The sequence below is a fragment of the Bos grunniens genome, chromosome 5, assembly GCF_055505025.1.
Source record: "Bos grunniens cultivar Pamir isolate PY7600 chromosome 5, Bosgru_T2T1.0, whole genome shotgun sequence".
In the NCBI taxonomy this organism is placed as follows: domain Eukaryota; kingdom Metazoa; phylum Chordata; class Mammalia; order Artiodactyla; family Bovidae; genus Bos; species Bos grunniens.
In genome coordinates this window covers 44,388,591-44,412,602 of record NC_141169.1, presented here as the reverse complement: position 1 = coordinate 44,412,602, position 24,012 = coordinate 44,388,591, and the positions used below count along the sequence as shown (strand labels likewise).

The window sequence follows — 24,012 nt, the reverse complement described above, 5'->3', positions numbered from 1 at the left end:
TCCCAGTCTATTTGCCATGAAGTTATGGGATACAATGCCATGATCTTAGTTTTCTGAATGTTGAACTTTAAGCCAACTTTTTCATTCTCCTCTTTCACTTTCATCAAGAGGCTCTTTAGTTCTTCGCTTTCTGCCATAAGTGTGGTGTCATCTGCATATCTGTGGTTATTGATATTTCTCCTGGCAATCTTGATTCCAGCTTGTGCTTCATCCAGCCTAGCATTTTGCATGCTGTACTCTGCATATAAATTAAATAAGCAGGGTGACAATATACAGCCTTGACGTATTCCTTTCCCTGTTTGGAAGCAGTCTATGGTCCAAAGTCCAGTTCTAACTGTTGCTTCCTGACCTGCAATAAATTTCTCAATAGGCAGGTCAGGTGGTCTGGTTTTCCTATCTCTTTCAGGGTTTTCCTATCTCTTTCAGAATTTTCCACGGTTTGTGGTGATCCACACAGTCAGAGGCTTTGGCATAGTCAATAAAGCAGAAATAGATGGTTTTCTGGAACTCTCTTGCTTTTTTGATAATCCAGTGGATATTGGCAATTTGATCTCTGGTTCCTCTGCCTTTTCTAAAACCAGCTTGAACATCTGGAAATTCACGGTTCATGTATTGCTGAAGCCTGGCTTGAAGAATTTTGAGCATTACTTTACTAGTGTGTGAGAAGAGTGCAACTGTGCGGTAGTTTGAGCATTCTTTGGCATTGCCTTTCTTGGGGATTGGAATGAAAACTGACCTTTTCCAGTCCTGTGGCCACTGCTGAGTTTTCCAAATTTGCTGGCATATTGAGTGCAACACTTTCACAGCATCATCTTTCAGGATTTGAAATAGCTCAACTGGAATTCCATCACCTCCACTAGTTTTGTTTGTAGTGATGTTTCCAAAGGCCCGCTTGACTTCACATTCCAGGATGTCTGGCTCTAAGTTAGTGATCATACCATCGTGATTATCTGGGTCATGAAGATCTTTTTTGTATAGTTCTTCTGTGTATTCTTGCTACCTCTTCTTAATATCTTCTGCTTCTGTTAAATTCATACTATTTCTGTCCTTTATTGTGCCCATCTTTGCATGAAATGTTCCCTTTGTATCTCTAATTTTCTTGAAGAGATCTCTAATCTTTCCCATTCTGTTGTTTTCCTCTATTTCTTTGCACTGATCACTGAGGATGGCTTTCTTATTTCTCCTTGTTATTCTCTGGAACTTTGCATTCAAATGGGTATATCTTTCCTTTTCTCCTTTGGTTTTCACTTCTCTTCTTTTCGCAGCTATTTGTAAGGCCTCCTCAGACAGCCATTTTGCTTTTTTGCATTTTTGGGGGATGGTCTTGATCCCTGTCTCCTGTGCAATGTCATGAATCTCCATCCATAGTTCATCAGGCACTCTGTCTATCAGGTCTAGTCTCTTAAATCTATTTCTCATTTCCACTGTATAATCATAAGGGATTTGATTTAGGTCATACCTGAATGGTCTAGTGGTTTTCCCTACTTTCTTCAATTTATGTCTGAATTTGGCAATAAGGAGTTCATGATCCAAGCCATAGTCAGCTCACAGTGTTATTTTTGCTGACTGTATAGCGCTTCTCCATCGTTGGCTGCAAAGAATGTAATCAATCTGATTTTGCTATTTACCATCTGGTGATGTCCATGTGTAGAGTCTTCTCTTGTGTTGCTGGAAGAGGGTGTTTGCTATGACCAGTGGGTTCTCTTGGCAAAACTCTATGTGCCTTTGCCCTGCTTCATTCTGTACTCCAAGGCCAAATTTGCCTGTTACTCCAGGTGTTTCTTGACTTCTTACTTTTGCATTCCAGTCCCCTATAATGAAAAGGACATCTTTTTGGGGTGTTAGTTCTAGAAGGTCTTGCAGGTCTTCATAAAAATTTTCAGCTTCAGCTTCTTCAGAATTACTGGTCGAGGCATAAACTTGGATTACCATGATACTGAATGGTTTGCTTTGAAAATGAACAGAGATCATTCTGTCATTTTTGAGATTGCATCCAAGTACTGCATTTCGGACTCTTTGGTTGACTATGATGGCTAGTCCATTTCTTCTAAGGGATTCTTGCCCACAGTAGTAGATATAATGGTCATCTGAGTTAACTTCACCCATTCCAGTCCATTTTAGTTTGCTGATTCCTAGAATGTTGACGTTCACTCTTGCCATCTCCTGTTTGACCACTTCCAATTTGCCTTGATTCATGGACCTGACATTCCAGGTTCCTGTGCAATATTGCTCTTTACAGCATCAGCCCTTGCTTCTATCACCAGTCACATCCACAACTGAGTATTGTTTTTGCTTTGGCTCCATCCCTTCATTCTTTCTGGAGTTATTTCTCCACTGATCTCCAGTAGCATATTGGGCACCTACCGACCTGGGGAGTTCCTCTTTCAGTATCCTATCATTTTGCCTTTTCATACAGTTCATGGGGTTCTCTAAGGCAAGAATACTGAAGTGGTTTGCCCTTCCCTTCTCCAGTGGACCACATTTTGTCAGAACTCTCCACCATGACCTATTCATCTTGGGTGGCCCTACATGGCATGGCTCTTAGTTTCATTGAGTTAGACAAGGCTGTGGTCCATGTGATCAGATTGGTTAGTTTTCTATATACAGCCTTAAGGTACTCCTTTTCCAATTTGGAACCAGTCCATTTTTCAATGTCTGGTTCTAACTGTTGCTTCTTGACCTGCATACAGATTTCTCAGGAGGCAGGTAAGGTGGTCTGGTATTCCCATCTCTTTAAGAATTTTCCAGTTTGTTGTGATCCACACAGTCAAAGGCTTTGGCATAGTCAATAAAGCAGAAATAGATGCTTTTCTGAATTCCCTTGATTTTTTTTCTATGATCCAACAGATGTTGGCAGTTTGATCTCTGGTTCCTCTGCCTTTTCTAAATCCAGCTTGTATATCTGGAAGTTCTTGGTTCACATACTGTTGAAGTCTGCTTGAAGGATTTTGAGCATTATCTTGCTAGCATGTGAAATGAGTGCAAATTGTGCAGTAGTTTGAACATTCTTTGTCATTGCCCTTCTTTGGGATTAGAATGAAAACTGACCTTTTCCAGTCCTGTGGCCATTGGTGTGTTTTTCAAATTTTTTGGCATATTGAGTACAACACTTTAACAGAATCATCTTTTAGATTTGAAATAGCTCAGCTGGAATTCCATCACCTCCACTAGATTTGTTCATAATAATGCTTCCTAAGGCTCACTTGATTTCACACTTTAGGATGTCTGGCTCTAGGTGAGTGATCACACCATTGTGGTTTCCAGGTCATTAAGAGTTTTTTTTTCTGTAGTTCTGTGTATTCTTATCACTTCTTATTAATATCTTCTGCTTCTGTTAGGTGTATTATTTCTGTCCTTTTACCCATCTTTGCATGAAATGTTCCCTTGGTATCTCTAATTTTCTTGAATCGATCTCTAGTCTTTCCCATTCTATTGTTTTCCTCTGTTTCTTTGCATTGTTCACTTAAGAAGTCTTTCTTAAGTGAACAATAAGGGAAAATATTAGTAATTACTAAATCTAGCTGAAGAATATAGGGTACTTCACTGTACTATTCTTTCAGTTTTTCTATAGGTTAAAAACTTTCACGTGTACCCCAACGTTCATCGCAGCACTGTTTATAATAGCCAGGACATGGAAGCAACCTAGATGCCCATCAGCAGATGAATGGATAAGAAAGCTATGGTACATATACACAATGGAGTATTACTCAGCCATTAAAAAGAATACATTTGAATCAGTTCTAATGAGATGGATGAAACTGGAACCTATTATACAGAGTGAAGTAAGCCAGAAAGAAAAACACCAATACAGTATACTAATGCATATATATGGAATTTAGAAAGATGGTAACAATAACCCTGTATACAAGACAGCAAAAGAGACACCGATGTATAGATCAGTCTTATGGACTCTGTGGGAGAGGGAGAGGGTGGGGAGATTTGGGAGAACAGCACTGAAACATGTATAATATCATGTATGAAACGAGTCGCCAGTTCAGGTTTGATGCACGATACTGGATGCTTGGGGCTGGTGCACTGGGACGACCCAGAGGGAGGGTAGGGGAGGGAGGTGGGAGGAGGGTTCACGATGGGGAACGTGGGTATACCTGTGGTGGATTCATTTTGATATTTGGCAAAACTAATACAATATTGTAAAGTTTGAAAAAAAAATTAAAAAAAATAAAAACTTTCAAAATAAACTTAGGGAAAAAGGAAGAAGCCGAAAGACCTGGTTTAATTTCCTAACTATATTCTTTTTTTATCTAATAATAAGTTAATAGCTAAGCAATGAAAACAAAACAGTTATTTGGGTATAACTTTATATTTAGGAATAAAACCAGCTAACAGTCAGTCATGTACTTAGCTGTAAGAATTACAAAATCAGAAATAAAGTTCTATTGCTCATTAGAGGGACTTCTCATATTTTATGGCTTATACTTTCTAAGGAAATACACTGGAGGAAATGGACTAGGTGTGTATTAAGGAGTTTAATTTTGCACTATGGGTAGATATGGAAATATTTAACAAACCCTAACTTTTCTTTTTCACAAGTCTTCATGTCTATGAAAGTGATTATATTGATTTGTCCCCTTTCTCTAGGTAAAAAGAAAAAATCAACTGTATCTTTGCTTAGTTGTAGCTAAATTGCTCTGGTTGATAGAAGCAGAGATATAAATATATTGGTGTAAAAGGACACATAGGAGATAAGACTATGTATTTATTGCCCATTTATGTAATTACATGTGTCACTGAGGACAAAGGTCTTTAAAACAAAGACAAAAGGCAGAGTAGAAGCAGTTCCCGACAGTAAGATAGATGGACTTGCTACCACTTCCCTCTTCATGAATTTTCCTTCTGCGTGCTTGCATATCCTTCTGGCTTTATAATCACATTTGAAAACTTGACCATCTTTTTGGGCACAGTTCAATGGCTGAAGAGATGCTTCACTCCAATAAAAAGAAAATGAAAAATTTTCAAGAGCATTCATAGGCTTCGAGCCAAGAGGAGAGGACTTCATTCCTGAGATCTGGTAGTTGTTCCAGGAGGAAGTAACAACCAAGACCACAGTACCATGGATGTGGTAGGCGAAAACGAGGCCCTGCAACAGTTCTTTGAAGGTAAGAGGCCTGTTTTCAACACCTGAGAGATGACATTGCTTACAATCACTGTTTCACCTTTTTGGAATTCACTTAATCTTGGCTTTCAAAGAAATGTAATTGTACTAACTGTTCTAAAGTCAGAAGTTCAGGTTTGTTTGTTGTGTTTGTAGCAAAAAATCAGTGGTGTAGATAGTGATTTTTGAAAATTCAGGATTTCCATCTTATAGCTTGTTTATTAAAAGAATCAAGATGTCAGCATTCCTATGTTACTAGAATGTGTCCCTGTCCTATGCTAGATTTTTTTCCAATCCCTATGTTTCATAAAGCTAGAAAGATACTTACTACTTACTTCTAAATAAGATACTACTTTTCTTCTAAAATTATTGAATATAGTACAACCAAAAATGTAAAAGTTTACTAAGACAATTTTTCCCTTGGTATAATTAAATACAAAACAGCCTAACAGCAAAGAAGCACCTCTTTCCCCATTCCCATCTGTGTTTTTCACAACACTTAAAAAATATGTAACTATTGAATGATGGCTTGTTTTTGAGGGTAAGTATCTTTCTCCCCAAGGGGAGGCTTACTATACGACATGGTTTCACAGATTTTCTGTTTTCTAAAAACCTGAAATGGCGGTAGCACTTCTCATATTTAGTTGGGTTGATATTCTCATGATGGGTCCACTGAAAATGTCAGCAAGGCCTTGCCTTCTTGTGGCATCTTTTAGGGAGCCACTGGCAGGCTGCACACTAGTGCAGCTAGAGTTCCTTTTCAGTTAGTCATGCTCAGACTTCCATGGAACAGGAAATGTGGCCAGAGCGTTTGCACCTTTCCAGGTATTTCCCAGGAGAGAGTATGAGAATAACTGAGGGCAGACCTGCTCGCTCACAGAATCCCAAGGGCAGTTAGCAGCATATTGAGAAAGTGCTTTTGTCATTTCTTGTGATTAGTAAAGTGCCTGACAAATACTAGACGTTTAAAGGTTGAATGACCATATTGTGTCAAACACTAAAGAGTGTTTCTACCAAAGAAACAGTGAGATTCTAGGTCACTATCAGAAGGCACAGTTCAGTAGGTCCAATGGCTTGAATTTTGCCAGATTGGGCAAGAAAATATAGGACCTAGAGAAGTATTGTGTTATTTTAGATCTATAATCTATCTCGTTATATTCTATCTCCGGCAGTGTCCAAGCCAATGTGTCCACTTGGGTCACACAGTAGGTACAATAGTGTGGCTCAATTGTTGTCACCTGATTTTATATCCTATGCAACTTTCATTTGAATAGAGTAGAAAGCTCCGAGCTACAGTTATATCTGCTTTATTTTAGAGAAACCATTCATTTTATAAAAGCACAAAACCTACCTAATTTTATTCCAGAGCTGGAGAAGACCTGAAAAGTTCATCTGGTCTACCTGTTTTTTTGGTAGTGCTGTCATACCTATAGGGTCACTATGTTGTCCTTGTTCATGCTATTTTCTGAAGTCTTTGGGGATATAGTTTCCACAAATCCTCTCTCTAGCTGGTTACAAAAATCTTATTATTATTATTGTATCTTTCTTAGCCCAAACTAAACTTGGGCTGCTTTTGGAGACTTTTTAACTGGGGAGGAGTAATTTCTCCATGGAAAGAGAATAAAATGGTCAGTGTTTTCTTACATTATATTTGAATGAATAGATTGAAAAGATGGTAAACTTTGAAATAAAAAAATAGAAGTAGTAATTTAAGTGATTCCCCTCCCCTTGAAAATCACAAGGCTGGTTGTCAATTTTTTATTACCTATTCAGCAAATATCTATCACTGACTGTGTGCCAAGTCCAACAATCACCTCTTTGAAAGCCTGTAGGGCTTTGAAGAATTTCCCTTGGATTATGATTTCCTTTCTCAAATATTCCTTAGAATGAGGACAGCAAAATTGGATATGCTCTTCTCATGAGGAGGGCCAGTTATATGTTATTCTCCTGTTTATATATCACCTTCCAATTAAGTGCTGCTGCTGCTGCTGCTAAGTTGTTTCAGTCGTGTCCCACTCTGTGTGACCCCAGAGACGGCAGCCCACCAGGCTCCCCTGTCTTTGGGATTCTCCAGGCAAGAACACTGGAGTGGGTTGCCATTTCCTTCTCCAGTGCATGAAAGTGAAAAGTGAAAGTGAAGTTGCTCAGTCGTGTCTTGACTCTTAGCGACCCCATGGACTGCAGCCCACCAGGCTTCTCCATCCATGTGCAGTCTCATATAAAAAACCAAGGTCTGAAAAACAAGAAAAGTTTTCTTAATTTGTTACCCACCTGAAAGCTAATTTTTCGTTTCCTCAAACTCTTCATTCTAATAAACTGAATCCTAAATAATATATTTTTCCTTATGAACACTTTTGTATTAAAGAGTATCTGGACTGACAATATCATTGTGAATTAAATGACCTTGAACGTCAGAGTTCATGCTGATTATGCTAAATCTTTACTGTGTGTCTCAGGAAAATGACAAGAACAAAGAGTGATTCTAGGCAACTGGCAAGCCTCATTTTATTGCCTGCCAATGATGCAATAAGTAGTCTCATCAATTAAAGCAGAAGAGGTGGATCACGTTCTCCAGGGATCCCAACATCCATTGGAAGCTCAGATATTATGTGAAATATTTGTTTTTTTAATAAAGCTGATATCACTGCAAGAGAAAAGTTGTCAGAGGAGAGGCACATTATTTTATGTATAACAACTAAAAATTGATTACAACTTAAATTAGTGGTGAATTAGTTAAATATATTATAGTTCTTTTATATAATGGAATATTTTGTAGTTAGTAAAAATGATGATGATAAGGAAAATGTTAATGATGTAAAGAAGAAACATGGGTTAAAAATTGGTATATTATATATATATATATTATATATATATATATATATATATATATATATATATATATTTCTAGGACAGAGTTTATTTAAATTGACCTGAAAAGAGTTACTGTATATACACATATGCATGCACATATACTATATACACACACACGCACATGTACATGGTAACAACTGGATGATTACACTACAAGCATTAGAGTAGTTATCTCTTAGCAGTAGGACTATTGAGATTTTTAGTTTCTTCTTTATTATCTCAGTGCTTCAAACTTGGAATGTACTATGTCATAGGTTATCTTAAATAAAGGGCATTGGATTTAATTCTGCAAAACTCTTCTGTTAGAGTCTCTTTTTTGCATAAAGAAAAATTGTAAAAGACATTGACATGGATGAAAAAAAGATTACTGGGTATCTTCCACAGAAAACTATGCCTGCATCATGTCCTCTGGGCTATCAGATTCTATGGGATTTTCACCTTTTACTGTTTTAGAGCTATTCTGAAACTCTGTAAATTGTAGATGATTGATATCAATGCAATGAATTTTGTCTATAGATATGTAAATCAATATCTCCTTTTGGGGATCAATAGTTTCAGTAGAGTTTCAGTGGAGTAGGAAATGGCAACTTGCTCCAATACTCTTGCCTGGGAAATCCCATGGATAGAGGAGCCTGGCGGGCTGCAGTCCACGGGGTTGTAAAAGTAGTCAGACACGACTGAGCGACTAAACAACAACAGCTTCAGTAAAACCCAAGTTTCCAATTATTATTAAATTCATTCCATAGCACAGCTAGACTTAGATTATCTATTTGCTTATCTATCTATATACCTATATAGATCGATCTATCTATCCATCTATCTATCTTTGTTCATCTTTCTAGATACCTAGATCTAGATCTGCTGTTTGAATATTCCTTGAAACAGTTCTAACATCTTAATTTCCTTAATTAAGTAAATAAAAATCTTTGACATGTGTTCATCTTTTATTTGTATAAGTCATGATTTTATCTTTAAAAATATATATCCTTTAACACTTGCCAAGTTTTAAGTTAGTTAACTTAGATTTTGTTTTATCTTAAATTCAAACCAGATTAATAATGTTTACTGAACATTTACTAGGCATCTTAACCCTTATGGCAGAAAGTGAAGAGGAACTAAAAAGCCTCTTGATGAAAGTGAAAGAGGAGAGTGAAAAAGTTGGCTTAAAGCTCAACATTCAGAAAACTAAGATCATGGCATCTGGTCCCATCACTTCACGGGAAATAGATGGGGAAACAGTGGAAACAGTGGCAGACTTTATTTTTCTGGGCTCCAAAATCACTGCAGATGGTGACTGCAGCCATAGAATTAAAAAACTCTTACTCCTTGGAAGGAAATTTATGACCAACCTAGACAGCATATTCAAAAGCAGAGACATTACTTTGCCAACAAAGGTCCATCTAGTCAAGGCTATGGTTTTTCCAGTAGTCATGTATGGATGTTAGAGTTGGACTGTGAAGAAAGCTGAGCGCCGAAGAATTGATGCTTTTGAGCTGTGGTGTTGGAGAAGACTCTTGAGAGTCCTTTGGACTGCAAGGAAATCCAATCAGTCCATCCTAAAGGAAATCAGTCCTGAGATTTCAACTCTAATATTTTGGCCACCTCGTGTGAAGAGTTGACTCACTGGAAAAGACCCTGATGCTGGGAGGGATTGGGGGCAGGAGGAGAAGGGGATGACAGAGGATGAGATGGCTGGATGGCATCACCGACTTGATGGACATGAGTTTGGGTGAACTCTGGGAGTTGGTGATGGACAGGGAGGCCTGGCGTGCTGCGATTCATGGGGTCACACAGAGTCAGACACAACTGAGCGACTGAACTGAACTGAACTGAACTGAAGTACTATTCCATTCACTTTACACCATTATCTCATTTAATTCTTACAACCTCCTGGGTAAAAAATGAATATGACATAAAGTATGTTATATCCCATCCCTCAGTTTATTTCACTCATTTTGATAGCTGTGACCTTACATTCTAAATTTGTTTCCCTATGGGTATTTCTTTTGGACTACTATGATATCAAGATTCATCTTTTATTTCCCATGGGAATCATTTTAAACTAGCTTTTAGTTTATAAAAGCTAATTTGAGAATTACTTTTCATGGAAATGAAGAAAAAGAAAATTATTCTAAACTAGCTTTTAGCTTATAAAAGCTAATTTGAGAATATTTTATAGTTCATTAATTTAATCTTTAAGAAGAAATTTTCTAAGTTGGTGAGAAGCTATTTAGCTCATCCTCTTCATAGGGTCTGGAAGTAGGTTCTCAAATGCTTGTTGGCTTATCATGAAATAAAGAGGAGATTCCTGCCCTGACTGAGCAGAAATGGGAAAACTACATACAGTTGTCCTTCAGTATCCAGTCCCTCTGATACCAAAATCCACAAATGCTCGTCTCTTATATAAAATGGCAATAGTATTTGCATATTAACTTACATACATCATACTTTAAATAATCTATAGATTATTTATAATACCCGGTACGAGGTAAATACTATGTGAGTAGTTGCTAGAATGTGGCAAAATCAAGTTTTGCTTTGTGGAACTTTCTGGGATCTTTTTTCCCAAATATTTTCCATCCTTGGTTGGTTGAAATCTGCAAATGTGTGACTCGCAGACATGGAGGGCCGAGTCTCCTAAGAGTGAATCACATGGAAAAGCAGAAGATGGAAACTAGCTGAAGAAACTCCTACTCACCTATTGAAGTTTGAGGGTTGAAAGGTATCTCCTAGAACCAGAAGCTGTGCACGTGCAGGAAGCACTGAACAGCTCCTGAGATCTAAGAGGAAGAACAGACCCTGCAGGAAGCTGCTGTCAAACAAGCGTCAATATATTTCCTGCCCTCCTCTCTCTGCTTAAGATTTAAATTTCTAATTACCTATTATTAAAGTAGGGTGGTAGGGATTTAGGCAAAAACATCTACTACCCATGAGTTGTACAGGAATATTATGGAGGTGCTAAGTTTTCTTGGAAGTGAAGAAAATGCTGAAAACTCTGGAGCAGAAAAGCAGTGACTCAAGGGACTGACCCCAGATAGAACATCTAGAAAGGCGTCTAGAAAGGCATCAAAGTCGTCAAGTCTCCAAGGCATTGGGAGAATTGTTGAGACAAGAGAAATGTAGCTTGGAAAAGTGCCTATATGGTGTCAGCATACAGTAGATAGAAATACTTATAGAATAAATGGATGAAGATTATTCTACTCAGGAGTTTAAACTCTAGGTTCAGAGCATCTAGTAAGTTCAGATATGAGAAGAAGAAAAACTAGCATATGGTAAAGAATCTGCTTGCAATGCAGGAGATGCAGGTTTGATCCCTGAATTGGGAAGATCCCCTGGAGAAGGGAATGGCAACCCACTGCAGTATTCTTGCCTAGAAAATCCCATCGACAAAGGAGCCTGGTGGGTGACTGTCCATGGGGTCTCAAAGAGTCAGGCCCAACTGAGTGACTAACACACACACAGCATAAAGGTTCAGTGAATAAAACAGAGGCAGATTATACAAAATGCTGCCGGTTGGTGGAAAGCCTCAGATTCCATTATTACCAAAGGTAAAGTCATAAATGTCTCAAATGATTCCTGTATATTACTTCTCCAAAAGTGAAACCAACTCTGATTGGTTGATGTTTCTGAATTCCTGTGGTTGGAATCAGAAGCTCTGAGCAACTGAATGCAGTGTAGAGGGCTGGCCCTGACGAAGAGTCTTGTGGGTAAAGGGTGTCTTTGACCAGTCTCTCAATCTCTGTCTTTCATTCACTTTAGGACCACCACTTTCTCACCTCTCACAAACTAGCATCCTTATTCCCTCTTCCTTCTGTCCCAATAAAACCTGAGCTTGCACAGAAGGTACAAGTGGTGAAAGATCTGATGCCACCCGACATCTCTAAAGCGTTTTGTTTCCAATGTACTTTCATAGAACACATTTGTTTTGATCAAATGAATCAAAAAGATTACCTTGTCTAAGGGTAGGTTTGGTTGATCTCTAATGGTGGAATTTTAGGCATCATGTTGCATCCTAGTATTTCTGAAATTATCCCACAGAGATAGGAGCTCCTTGTTTATTGATGAGATCGCCTCTGTTTCTGTTCGGAAACAGTATAGACTTTTCAGGAGACTGGGAACAAGAACACATCAAGGACAAGAAGAACCACCCAGATAATGCAAGCAGCTTATAATTATCTGAACACTTCTATCTGATGCTGGAAGGTGGTTAGAAACTATGTTACCTTATCATGAAGCATCCAGAACAAAGAGGTATGGGCTTGCTGCCATTAAGAAAAAAAAATCCTTTATTCTTTCATTCTGGGATCCCCAAGGTGAAGGCGATTTTATTAGAATTTAAAATGTGCTGTAACTAGGTCAGAGCTAACTTCTGTCACCGCACACATCCTACATTTGAGACCTGCCAGCGTTATTAGCAACTCTAGGGAATCCTGGAACAAAATTACTCAGACAAATGCTTCTGAGCAGAGACTCCACCACTTTCTTTGGTGTTATTGATGTCAAATTCTCAACTTGGGAGTTAGAAGTCACCTTCTGGAAGACTCCACAATTTCTTGGGAGCTAAACATTGAATACATGGACAGTTGTGGGAAAAACAGATAACCTAAAATAAGAAATAGTTATCACTGTTAATCACACCATTTAGTGATAACAGGTCTTCACATTTTGGTGTTGATCTTGTGGTGTGTTTATTAGGATCATACTATTTATACTCTTTATTTTTCATTTTTTTAAAGTCATCTCAACTTAAAAAAAAATTTGCTGAGTCAGTTCTTAGCTGAGGCGTTCAATCTTTACTGAGGCATGTGAGGTCTTTAGCTGTGGTATGTGAACGCTTGGTTGTGGCATGTGGGAACTAGTTTTCTGACCAGGAATTGAACCCAGGCCCCCTGCATTGGGAACTCAGAGTCTTAGCCATTGGATCAGCAGGGAAGTCCCCTAAATTAACATTTTAAAGTTTCAGTTTTCTCCGTCTGTAAAATGGGGATAATAACACCTACCTCTTGGGGTTGTGAGCATTAATGATAAAATATTGAAATGATGAGGTAAATGATAGTTATTGATTTTTAATTATAGCATTTACAAGTGTGAAGGAACAAAATTGTTCTATTTATTTTGAAATGAGAACGAGTAAAAGCTACATACATTTTTTTCAAAGGAATACTTCTGTCCCCATGGAGTTATTACAACTTTTACATGTTCACATTAATTCTAGAGCCTTTATAATCATAAAATCCATTTATAGCCTTTAGTTGCCAAGCAACAAAGGACAAAGTACTGAGTAGTTCCTTTTATTGCAAAAGGTTCAGCTTTTCCATGTTGATCTTGAAATCGACATTTTTTAGAAAAAAAAAAAGAACAGAATAATGAAACTTAATACCGTATTTGTGTTTTGTGGGCTTTCCTTGATTGGGGATAGAATCAAAGCTAAAAGGAATAAATTGTTATTATTGTCTGTTCTTGAATAGTCTAAAGCATTTATGCTAACTTCATAATAAATCTGTAAGAAGTTCTGAAGTTGGGGCACTGCAAATTCACTTTAAGGAGAGAACTTGTTTCATTTTACTTCTGTTCTGTGATGTTCTCCCTGTAAGAAAACTGGTTCTTTGATCTATCAGTTGTCTTTTGGAAAAGGCTGGGGCACTTTAAAATACGTATGAAAAATGTTTTCTGCTGACTTTGGTAACCACTGACCTCAAATAGGTTATTCAGCCATGGATTGGCAGGGTTTGGGAAGCTGGCTTTGAGCGTCCCATAACAAAATTGTATTCTGTACTTCTTTGAAAGGTTTCAAAGTTTTAGTTACTTCTATTGTTTGTACATGTAGATAATCTTGATGAAAGTGAAAGAGGAGAGTGAAAAAGTTGGCCTAAATCTCAACATTCAGAAAACTAAGATCATGGCATCTGGTCCCATCACTTCATGGGAAATAGTTGGGGAAAAAGTGGAAACAGTGGCAGACTTTATTTTTCTGGGCTCCAAAATCACTGTAGATGGTGATTGCAGCCATGAAATTGAAAGATGCTTACTCCTTGGAAGGAAAGTTATGACCAACCTAGATAGCGTATTCAAAAGCAGAGATATTACTTTGCCAACAAAGGTCCGTCTAGTCAAGGCTATGGTTTTTCCAGTGGTCATGTATGAATGTGAGAGTTGGACTGTGAAGAAAGCTGAGCACTGAAGAATTGATGCTTTTGAACTGTGGTGTTGGAGAAGACTCTTGAGAGTCCCTTGGACTGCAAGGAGATCCAACCAGTCCATTCTAAAGGAGACCAGTCCTGGGTGTTCTTTGGAAGGACTGATGCTGAAGCTGAAACTCCAATACTTTGGCCACCTCATGCGAAGAGTTGACTCATTGGAAAAGACTCTGATGCTGGGAGGGATTGGGGGCAGGAGGAGCAGGGGACAACAGAGGATGAGATGGCTGGATGGCATCACCGACTCGATGGACATGAGTTTGAGTGAACTCCAGGAGTTGGTGATGGACAGGGAGGCCTGGCGTGCTGCGATTCATGGGTCTCAAAGAGCTGGACATGACTGAGTGAGCTGAACTGAACTGAATTAGTAAGTAAAGGTTAGAAATCCAAAGTGAATTAAAAAAATATAATATCCTGTAAAATACCCTAGTAAAATTCATATTTTTAAAAGCTTATAAAAGCATGTATGGAAATAGCTTTTTAAATCTGCATGGTTATTTGTCTCATTATGCATATTAAAAGAGTGAAAAAGCATTATTGAGAATGTTACTCCTCTTGCTCCATATGCATTCTGTGTATGAGACTCTATAGAGGCAAAATGTGGACACAAAGATCCTCTTTTTCCTTCCCTGGTGGATTAGAGAATCTTGTTGCTTTGAAACAGATCTGTCCAGTTACAAAAATCCTGTGTTTGGGGGTGGAGATGAGGAACAGAGAAGGGATAGGAAGGGAAAGAATATTCATTATGTGTCAAACACTAGTAGTATTAAAGAAAAAAAATTCAATGCCTCTTGTTAAAGCATGGTTTTGTTGCTGTTTAGTCTCTAAGTCATGTCTGACTCTTTCGCACTCTCATAGACTGTAGACTGCTGGGCTCCTCTGTCCATGGATTTCCCAGGTAAGAATACTGGAGTGGGTTGCTATTTCTTTCTCCAGGGGATTTTCCCAAACCAGGGATCAAACCCTTGTCTCCTGCACTGGCAGACAGATTCTTTACCAGTGAGCCAGCTGGGAAGCACAAAGCATAATAAAGGAGGACTTTATTCAAGAGAAGGGCTGTTATAGCAAGTAATAACCACTGGGGTGGAATTTTGCAGTGAGGGAAGGAGACTGAGCTCAACTCCCAATACCACAAGTGGGAATTTATAGTCAGGGAGCAGGGTAAGGGGGGAAGATTGTTCATAAACTGACCTAAGGAGATTCTTCCTGAAAGTAGGCTGGGCGGTCAGATGGTGACCTAGGGGATGGGGGAGGATGAGGGGCTGGGTTGACATCGAGGGTGATCAGATCTGAAGGACAAGGGATTCTGGTTAAACTGATTTATCAGGATTCTTGCTAAAACTGCAAAATGAAGAGAGAAACATGGAAATAGACCTCACTGAAAAAAGTTCAGGGGAGCCTGACTACAGTCTGTTCGTAGTGGGATTATATATGTTATCACTTTTAGTTTGCAAGTGACACTCTAAGGTGATAAAACCCATCTTCTTTTTTAGACAAGGAAACAGACCCAAAGAGGTTCAAGAACTGGAGTTAAACCCAAGTCTGACTGGCTTGTGATTTTCCAAAGCTCCTGCTTTTCTTACCTCCAGGTTACATGGGGCTCCCTCCTTCTGGAACACCCTCCCCCTTCTCATTCACCTGGCTAACGGCAGTTAGTTCACACTCGGGGTCCCTGCTTCAATATCCACCTGTCAGGCTCCCGTGTATTCCAGGGCACTTTGCATTTCACCCGTCAAAGCCTGGGTTACCTTTTTCTGTGTCTATCTCCTGTGGACTCCTGGTAGTAAGGAACTATGTCTCCTTCATTCCTAGAGCCTCAGCAGCTGGGGACTGGCACAGTAGTGGGCATTTGACCATATTTGCCAAATCCATAAGTCAACAAATCTGAGCCTGATCTCTCTTCAAGATCCTAAGTCTTCTGGATTTCTCTCTTTTATTTCTTGCATTGAAGAGGACGTGAGTCTGTCCTACACCTGGCTAAAGACTCGGCCCTCAGCCAGTGCTCTGCTGGGCTGTCCCCTTTGTCTGGGTTGGCAGGAAGGAAGGCTTCGCTGACACAGGCAGGAACACTGAAAGCCACGGGACAAGCAGCTTCCTGGTCACATTTTCCTGAATCTGTGCAGTGTAGGCCCAGGGGGCATTGATTTGTAGATGAGTCAACCCTCCTGTTGACTGTGGGTTAGCTCTGCTTCCTTTGGGGTGTCTTCCTCCTCATCTTTCTCCTTCTTCTTCTTCCTTCTGCTTTCCCTTCCTCCTCTATTTTGACCCTCGGTAGAATTAGACTTTCTATTAGAAAAAACCAGGAATTCCAGGTGGCACAGTTGGTTAAGAATCCACCTGCCAATTCAGGAGATGCAAGAGACACAAGTTCTATCCCTGGGCCAGGAAGATCCCCTGGAGGAGGAAATGGCAACCCATTGCAGTACTCTTGCCTGGAAAATTCCATGGACATAGGAGCCTGGCAGGCTACAGGCCACGGGGTTGCAAAGAATTGGACATGACCAACACATGCACGCATGGAATAAACCACAGCAATAATTCTTCAAATCTTGGACATAAAAGAGAGTCCTTGTTGTATTCCTATACTACTTAAAAGAAATGTGATTGGTTTCTGTTTCCCAAATTTGTCTTCCACAGTTAAATTAATATGGTTAACATGCTGATTGTGTTTTATTTCTCTTCTTTTGTTTTATTTTTCCTGTATGTATTAACATTAGTATGTGCTGTTGAAGAGAAAATGGACACAGCATAAAAGTTTAATACTCATGCTGAATGGCTGGAAGGCTTCTGGAAAAACGGATCCCCAGGCTGCCAGAAAGGCCAGAGGATCTTGCTTAATTTATATTTCAAATAATTAATTTTAAAGGAGAAGAAGTATGAGCTTGATAATCAGCTAGTGAAGACACTGAAATACTGTCATGAAAACTGAGTAAACAGACCAGTTCCCTCTCCTGCCTTGAATCCTGTGAATTGTTAGATGATTCTACCAGAGGCTGTGCCACAAGGACAGATCTCCAAAGGTACTGAGCCAATCAGCCATCATTTATTATTTACACTGAACAATGCTGAGTTTGTGAAAAAAGCAATTCAGGACACAGTCACGTGGCATTGTAACACTGTTAATGCTGAAAGAACTATATTTCTAAGGTGTAAACAGCAGACACTCTACCTTTTTTCCTCCTAACAGAAGCTTAATGTGTTCAGACAAAGGAGAGTCCTTGAGCCCAGGAAGGGTAGGCATTAATGCAGGTGATGGAAACCAGCTATCCTAATTTCATTTGCCTCCTCCCTCTTCTCTTCCCTCAACATTCAGTGGCCACAACTCTTCCTTCTAACAACCTTTTTATAAAGGGTGAATCCCTGTGTTTTCTGAAGTACTTAACTGTATGAATTATAACTTGATGTGTCCTTTAAATTTTTACTAGGAATGTTCTTGTTTTTATTAGCTTTTGAGTGGTTTATCCCATACTCATTCATTATTTCACATGATTTTGCAGAAACCAAGTTTATTCAGGAACATATATGTTATATTATAGTAGAAAACACTGCAATAAGAACCCCTGCCATAAAAAAAAAGAACCCCTGCAATGACAACTGTGTTATTGCAACTTGAGCAAGTTACTTAAGTTTCCTGAGACTATTTGCTCTTCTGAAAAACAGGAATAATACTTGTACCTATCTGGCAGAATAAAATTATTGTTTGGAATGAGTGAGAAAGTAAATGTAAAATTCTTTGCATGGTATGTACCCATAAAACGTGCTCAGCAAATTTACCAAGTTTATTATTATTTTATTATTTATATATGTTATTATTCATATTTTTCTCCATTGAGCATCTCATATGTGGCCTGACTTATGATTCTTTCTCACTTTATTGGCTCTCATTCAGACATCCTAATTTGTGGGCATTCCTCTTAAGGTATGGGGCTCAGGTCATTAATACTGGACCTGTGCCTACAGGAACAGGGACTTACCCTCCCAGTTCTGTCCTCAATGATTTCAGGAGGAAATTTGTTTCTTTGTTTTCCCAATACTTCTTCATGATGACAAGACTAAATTGATGTCTCTATCATCCATTTACTCAAAATTCAGGTTTCCCCATCTCATATTTACATAATGGAGAAAATCAATGGAAAGCTGAATGCTTAACCTACTAAATTTCATCTTGTCAGAGTCAGCGATCAGTCCAGTTGCTGAGATTTGACCTGAATTTTTTTTAATTTAAATTAATTAATTTATTTTAATTGGAGGCTAATTACAATATTGTGGTGGTTTTTGCCATACATTGACATGAATCAGCCATGGGTGTACATGTATCCCCCATGTCCTAAATCCTGCTTCCACCTCCCTCCACATCCTATCCCTCTGGGTTGTCCCAGTGCACTGGCTTTGAGTGCCATTTCAGGCATCAAACTTGGACTGGCGATCTGTTTCACCTATGGTAATATGCATGTTTCAATGTTATTCCCCCAAATCTTTCCACCCTCACCTTCTCCAACAGAGTCCAAAAGTCTGTTCTTTATATCTGTGTCTCTTTTGCTGTCTCATATATAGGGTCATCATTACCATCTTTCTAAATTCCATATATATGCATTAATATACTGTATTGGTGTTTTTCTTTCTGGCTTACTTCACTCTGTATAACAGGCTCCAGTTTCATCCACCTCATTAGAACTGACTCAAATGCATTCTTTTTAATAGCTGCGTAATATTCCATTGTGTATATGTGACACAACTTTCGTATCCATTTGTCTGCCAATGGACATCTAGGTTGCTTCCATGTCCTGGCTGTTGTAAACAGTGCTGCGATGAATATTGAGGTACACATGTCTGTTTCTATTCTGGTTTTCTTGGTGTGTATGCCCAGCAGTGGGATTGCTAGGTTGTATGGCAGCTCTGTTTCCAGTTTTTTAAGGAATCTCCACACTGGTCTCCATAGTGGCTATACTAGTTGGCATTCCCACCAACAGTGTAAGAGGGTTCCCTTTTCTCCACATCCTCTCCAGCATTTATTGCTTGTAGACTTTTGGATGGCAGCCATTCTGACCGGCAAGAGATGGTACCTCATTGTGGTTTTGATTTGCATTTCTCTGATAATGAGTGATGTTGAGCACCTTTTCATGTGTTTGTTAGCCACCTGTATGTCTTCTTTGGAGAAATGTCTGTTTAGTTCTTTGGCCCATTTTTTGATTGGGTCGTTTATTTTTCTGGTATTGAGCTGCAAGAGCTGCTTGTATAATTTTGAGATTAATTTTTTGTCAGTTGCCTCATTTGCTATTATTTTCTCCCATTCTGAAGGCTGTCTTTTCACCTTGTTTATAGTTTCCTTCGTTTTGCAAAAGCTTGTAAGTTTGATTAGGTCCCATTTGTTTATTTTTGCTTGTATTTCCGTCACTCTGGGAGGTGGATCATAGAGGATCTTGCTGTGATTTATGTCAGAGAGTTCTGCCTATGTTTTCTTCTAGGTGTTTTATAGTTTATGGTCATACATTTAGATCTTTAATCCATTTTGAGTTTATTTTTGTGTATGGTATTAGAAGTGTTCTAGTTTCATTCTTTTACAGGTGGTTGACCAGTTTTCCCAGAACCACTTGTTAAAGAGATTGTCTTTTCTCCATTGTATATTTTTGCCTCCTTTGTCAAAGCTAAGGTGTCCATAAGTGCATGGATTCATCTCTGGGGTTTCTGTTTTGTTCCACTGATCTATATTTCTGTCTTTGTGCCAGTACCATTCTGTCTTGATGACTGTAGCTTTGTAGTATAGTCTGACTGACTTTTTAAAAATTGGAGTATAGTTGATTTACAATGATGTGTCAGTTTCTGCTGTACAACAAAGTGAATCAGTTGTACATATACATATATACACTCTTTTTAAATTCTATTTCCATATAGGTCATTAGAGTACTGAAGAGAAGTCCCTGTAATATACAGTAGATTCTTATTAGTTACCTATTTTATATATAGAATTGTGTATATCAGATCAGATCAGTCGCTCAGTCGTGTCTGACTCTTTGCAACCCCATGAATCACAGCACACCAGGCCTCCCTGTCCATCACCAACTCCCGGAGTTTCCTCAGACTCACGTCCATCGAGTCAGTGATGCCATCCAGCATCTCATCTTCTGTCGTCCCCTTTTCCTCTTGCCCCTAATCCCTCCCAGCATCAGAGTCTTTTCCAATGAGTCAACTCTTCGCGTGAGGTGGCCAAAGTACTGGAGTTTCAGCTTTAGCATCATTCCTTCCAAAGAAATCCCAGGGCTGATCTCCTTCAGAATGGACTGGTTGGATCTCCTTGCAGTCCAAGGGACTCTCAAGAGTCTTCTCCAACACCACAGTCAAAAGCATTAATTCTTCAGCACTCAGCCTTCTTCACAGCCCAACTCTCACATCCATACATGACCACTGGAAAAACCATAGCCTTGACTAGATGGACCTTTGTTGGCAAAGTAATGTCTCTGCTTTTGAATATGCTGTCTAGGTTGGTCATAACTTTCCTTCCAAGGAGTAAGCGTCTTTTAATTTCATGGCTGTAGTCACCATCTGCAGTGATTTTGGAGCCCAGAAAAATAAAGTCTGCCACTGTTTCCAGTTTCCCCATCTATTTCCCATGAAGTGATGGGACCGGATGCCGTGATCTTCGTTTTCGGAAAGTTGAGCTTTAAGCCAACTTTTTCACTCTCCACTTTCACTTTCATCAAGAGGCTTTTTAGTTCCTCTTCACTTTCTGCCATAAGGGTGGTGTCATCTGCATGTCTGAGGTTATTGATATTTCTCCTGGCAATCTTGATTCCAGCTTGTGTTTCTTCCCAGTCCAGCATTTCTCATGATGTACTCTGCATATAAGTTAAATAAACAGGGTGACAATGTACAGCCTTGACGAACTCCTTTTCCTATTTGGAACCAGTCTGTTGTTCCATGTCCAGTTCTAACTGTTGCTTCCTGACCTGCATACAAATTTCTCAAGAGGCAGATCAGGTGGTCTGGTATTCCCATCTCTGTCAGAATTTTCCACAGTTTATTGTGATCCACACAGTCAAAAGCTTTGGCATAGTCAATAAAGCAGAAATAGATGCTTTTCTGGAACTCTCTTGCTTTTTTGATGATCCAGTGGATGTTGGCAGTTTGATCTCTGGTTCCTCTGCCTTTTCTAAAACCAGCTTGAACATCAGGAAGTTCATGGTTCACATATTGCTGAAGCCTGGCTTGAAGAATTTTGAGCATTACTTTACTAGCGTGTGAGATGAGTGCAATTGTGCGGTAGTTTGAGCATTCTTTGGCATTGCCTTTCTTTGGGATTGGAATGAAAACTGACCTTTTCCAGTCCTGTGGCCACTGCTGAATTTTCCAAATTTGCAGGCATATTGAGTGCAGCACTTTCACAGCATCATCTTTCAGGATTTGGAATAGCTCAACTGGAATTCCATCACCTCCACTAGCTTTGTTCATAGTGATGCTTTCTAAGGCCCACTTGACTTCACATTCTAGGATGTCTGGCCGTAGGTCAGTGATCACACCATCGTGATTATCTGGGACATGAAGATCTTTTTTGTACAGTTCTTCTGTGTATTCTTGCCATCTCTTCTTAATATCTTCTGCTTCTGTTAGGTCCATACCATTTCTGTCCTTTATCGAGCTCATCTTTGCATGAAATGTTCCTTTGGTATCTCTGCAAGAGATCCCTAGTCTTTCCCATTCTATTGTTTTCCTCTATTTCTTTGCACTGATTGCTGAAGAAGGCTTTCTTATCTCTTCTTGCTATTCTTTGGAACTCTGAGTTCAGATGTTTATATCCTTCCTTTTCTCCTTTGCTTTTCACTTCTCTTCTTTTCACAGCTATTTGTAAGGCCTCCCCAGACAGCCATTTTGCTTTTTTGCATTTCTTTTCCATAGGAATGGTCTTGATCCCTGTCTCCTGCACAATGTCATGAACCTCATTCCATAGTTCATCAGGCACTCTATCAGATCTAGTCCCTTAAATCTATTTCTCACTTCCACTGTATAATCATAAGGGATTTAATTTAGGTCACACCTGAATGGTCTAGTGGTTTTCCCTACTTTCTTCAATTTAAGTCTGAATTTGGCAATGAGGAGTTCATGATCTGAACCACAGTCAGTTCCTGGCCTTTTTTTGCTGACTGTATAGAGCTTCTCCATCTTTGGCTGCAAAGAATATAATCAATCTGGTTTCAATGTCGACCATCTGGTGATGTCCATGTATAGAGTCTTCTCTTGTGTTGTTGGAAGAGGGTGTTTGCTATGAACAGTGTGTTCTCTTGGCAAAGCTCTATTAGCCTTCGCCCTGCTTCATTCTGTATTCCAAGGCCAAATTTGCCTGTTACTCCAGGTGTTTCTTGACTTCCAACTTTTGCATTCCAGTCCCCTATAATGAAAAGGACATCTTTTTTGGGTGTTAGTTCTAAAAGGTCTTGGAGGTCTTCATAGAACCGTTCAACTTCAGCTTCTTCAGCGTTACTGGTTGGGGCATAGACTTGGATTACTGTGATATTGAATGGTTTGCCTTGGAAACGAACAGAGATCATTCTCTTGTTTTTGAGATTGCATCCAAGTACTGCATTTCGGACTCTTTTGTTGACCATGATGGCCACTCCATTTCTTCTGAGGGATTCCTGCCCACAGTAGTAGAATTGTGTATATAAATCTCCCAATTTATCCATCCTCTCACGTTCCCCCTTGGTACCCATAAGTTTGTTTTCTACTTCTGTGACTCTATTATTTCTGTTTTGTAAATAAGTCCATTTGTACCTTGGAGATCCAACCAGTCAATCTTAAAGGAAATCAGTCCTGAATATTCATTGGAAGGACTGATGCTGAAGCTGAAACTCCAGTACTTTGACCACCTGATGCAAAGAACCGACTCTTAGGAAAAGACCCTGATGCTGAGAAAGATTGAAGGCGGGAGGAGAAGGGAAAGACAGAGGATGAGATGGTTGGATGGCATCATTGACGTGATGGACATGAGTTTGAGTAGGCTCTGGGAGTTGGTGATGGATAGGGAAGCCTGGTGTGCTGCAGTCCATGGGGTCACAAAGAGTTGGACACTACTGAGCAACTGAACTGAACTGAACCATTTGTACCATTAAAAAAAATTCCACATATAAGCAATATCATATAATATTTATATTTTTCTGTCTTACTTCCCTTGTGGTTCAGCAGGTAAAGAATCTGCCTGTAATGTAGGAGACCTGGGTTCAATCCTTGGGTTGGGAAATCCTTGGAGAAGGGAAAGGCTACCCACTCCATTATTCTGGCCTGGAGAATTCCATGAACTGTATAGTCCATGGAGTTGCAAAGAGTCAAACATGACTGAGTGACTTTAACTCACTCAGTATGACTATCTCTAGTGACCTGACTCCTTTATTCTGCATTTGCACCTTGTTCCTCTCCTTTGGGCCATCTGTATATGTGGCAGGTTTGTCTTTTCTATACTTGTTGAAATTACAAATAACCTTATTGAGAAGGATAAGAGCAGAGTCATTTTTACAGTAAGTTTTAGGATTTTCTCTGGGTTAGCGTGCTGGAGTTCAGTTGTTCTCCCAGATACAAATTCACCCAATTCTAATGTAATTTCCTCTATCTTTCCGTGTTTGAGTTGCAAGTATAGCCATCCTTGACTGCCCTTCCCCTAGCTGAGTGGGAAAGGCATTCCTATATGTCTCTTGGGCTTTATGTATCACCCTTAGTCCTGCCTCTTTACTGTCTGTGTTCTCATTCCCTGGCTCGAGGGTAAGATTGAGTGTTGCTCATGGTTATATCCCACTGCCTAGCACAAACACTTCATTAAAATATTTATTATTGGATGAGTGAATTAAC

At 39.2% G+C, this 24,012-nt stretch overlaps 1 protein-coding gene across 1 annotated transcript in view; it reads left to right on the top strand.

Annotated features, from left to right (window-relative positions):
- The first annotated feature begins 4,829 nt into the window (after positions 1–4,829).
- The window catches only part of MYRFL (myelin regulatory factor like), a 124,950-nt gene continuing 105,767 nt past the window's right edge, over positions 4,830–24,012 (top strand). Inside the window, exon 1 of the mRNA XM_086399993.1 lies at positions 4,830–5,117. Coding sequence (XP_086256119.1) covers positions 5,072–5,117 — 46 coding nt within the window. The 5' untranslated portion in view covers positions 4,830–5,071. The remainder of the gene's footprint in view (positions 5,118–24,012) is intronic.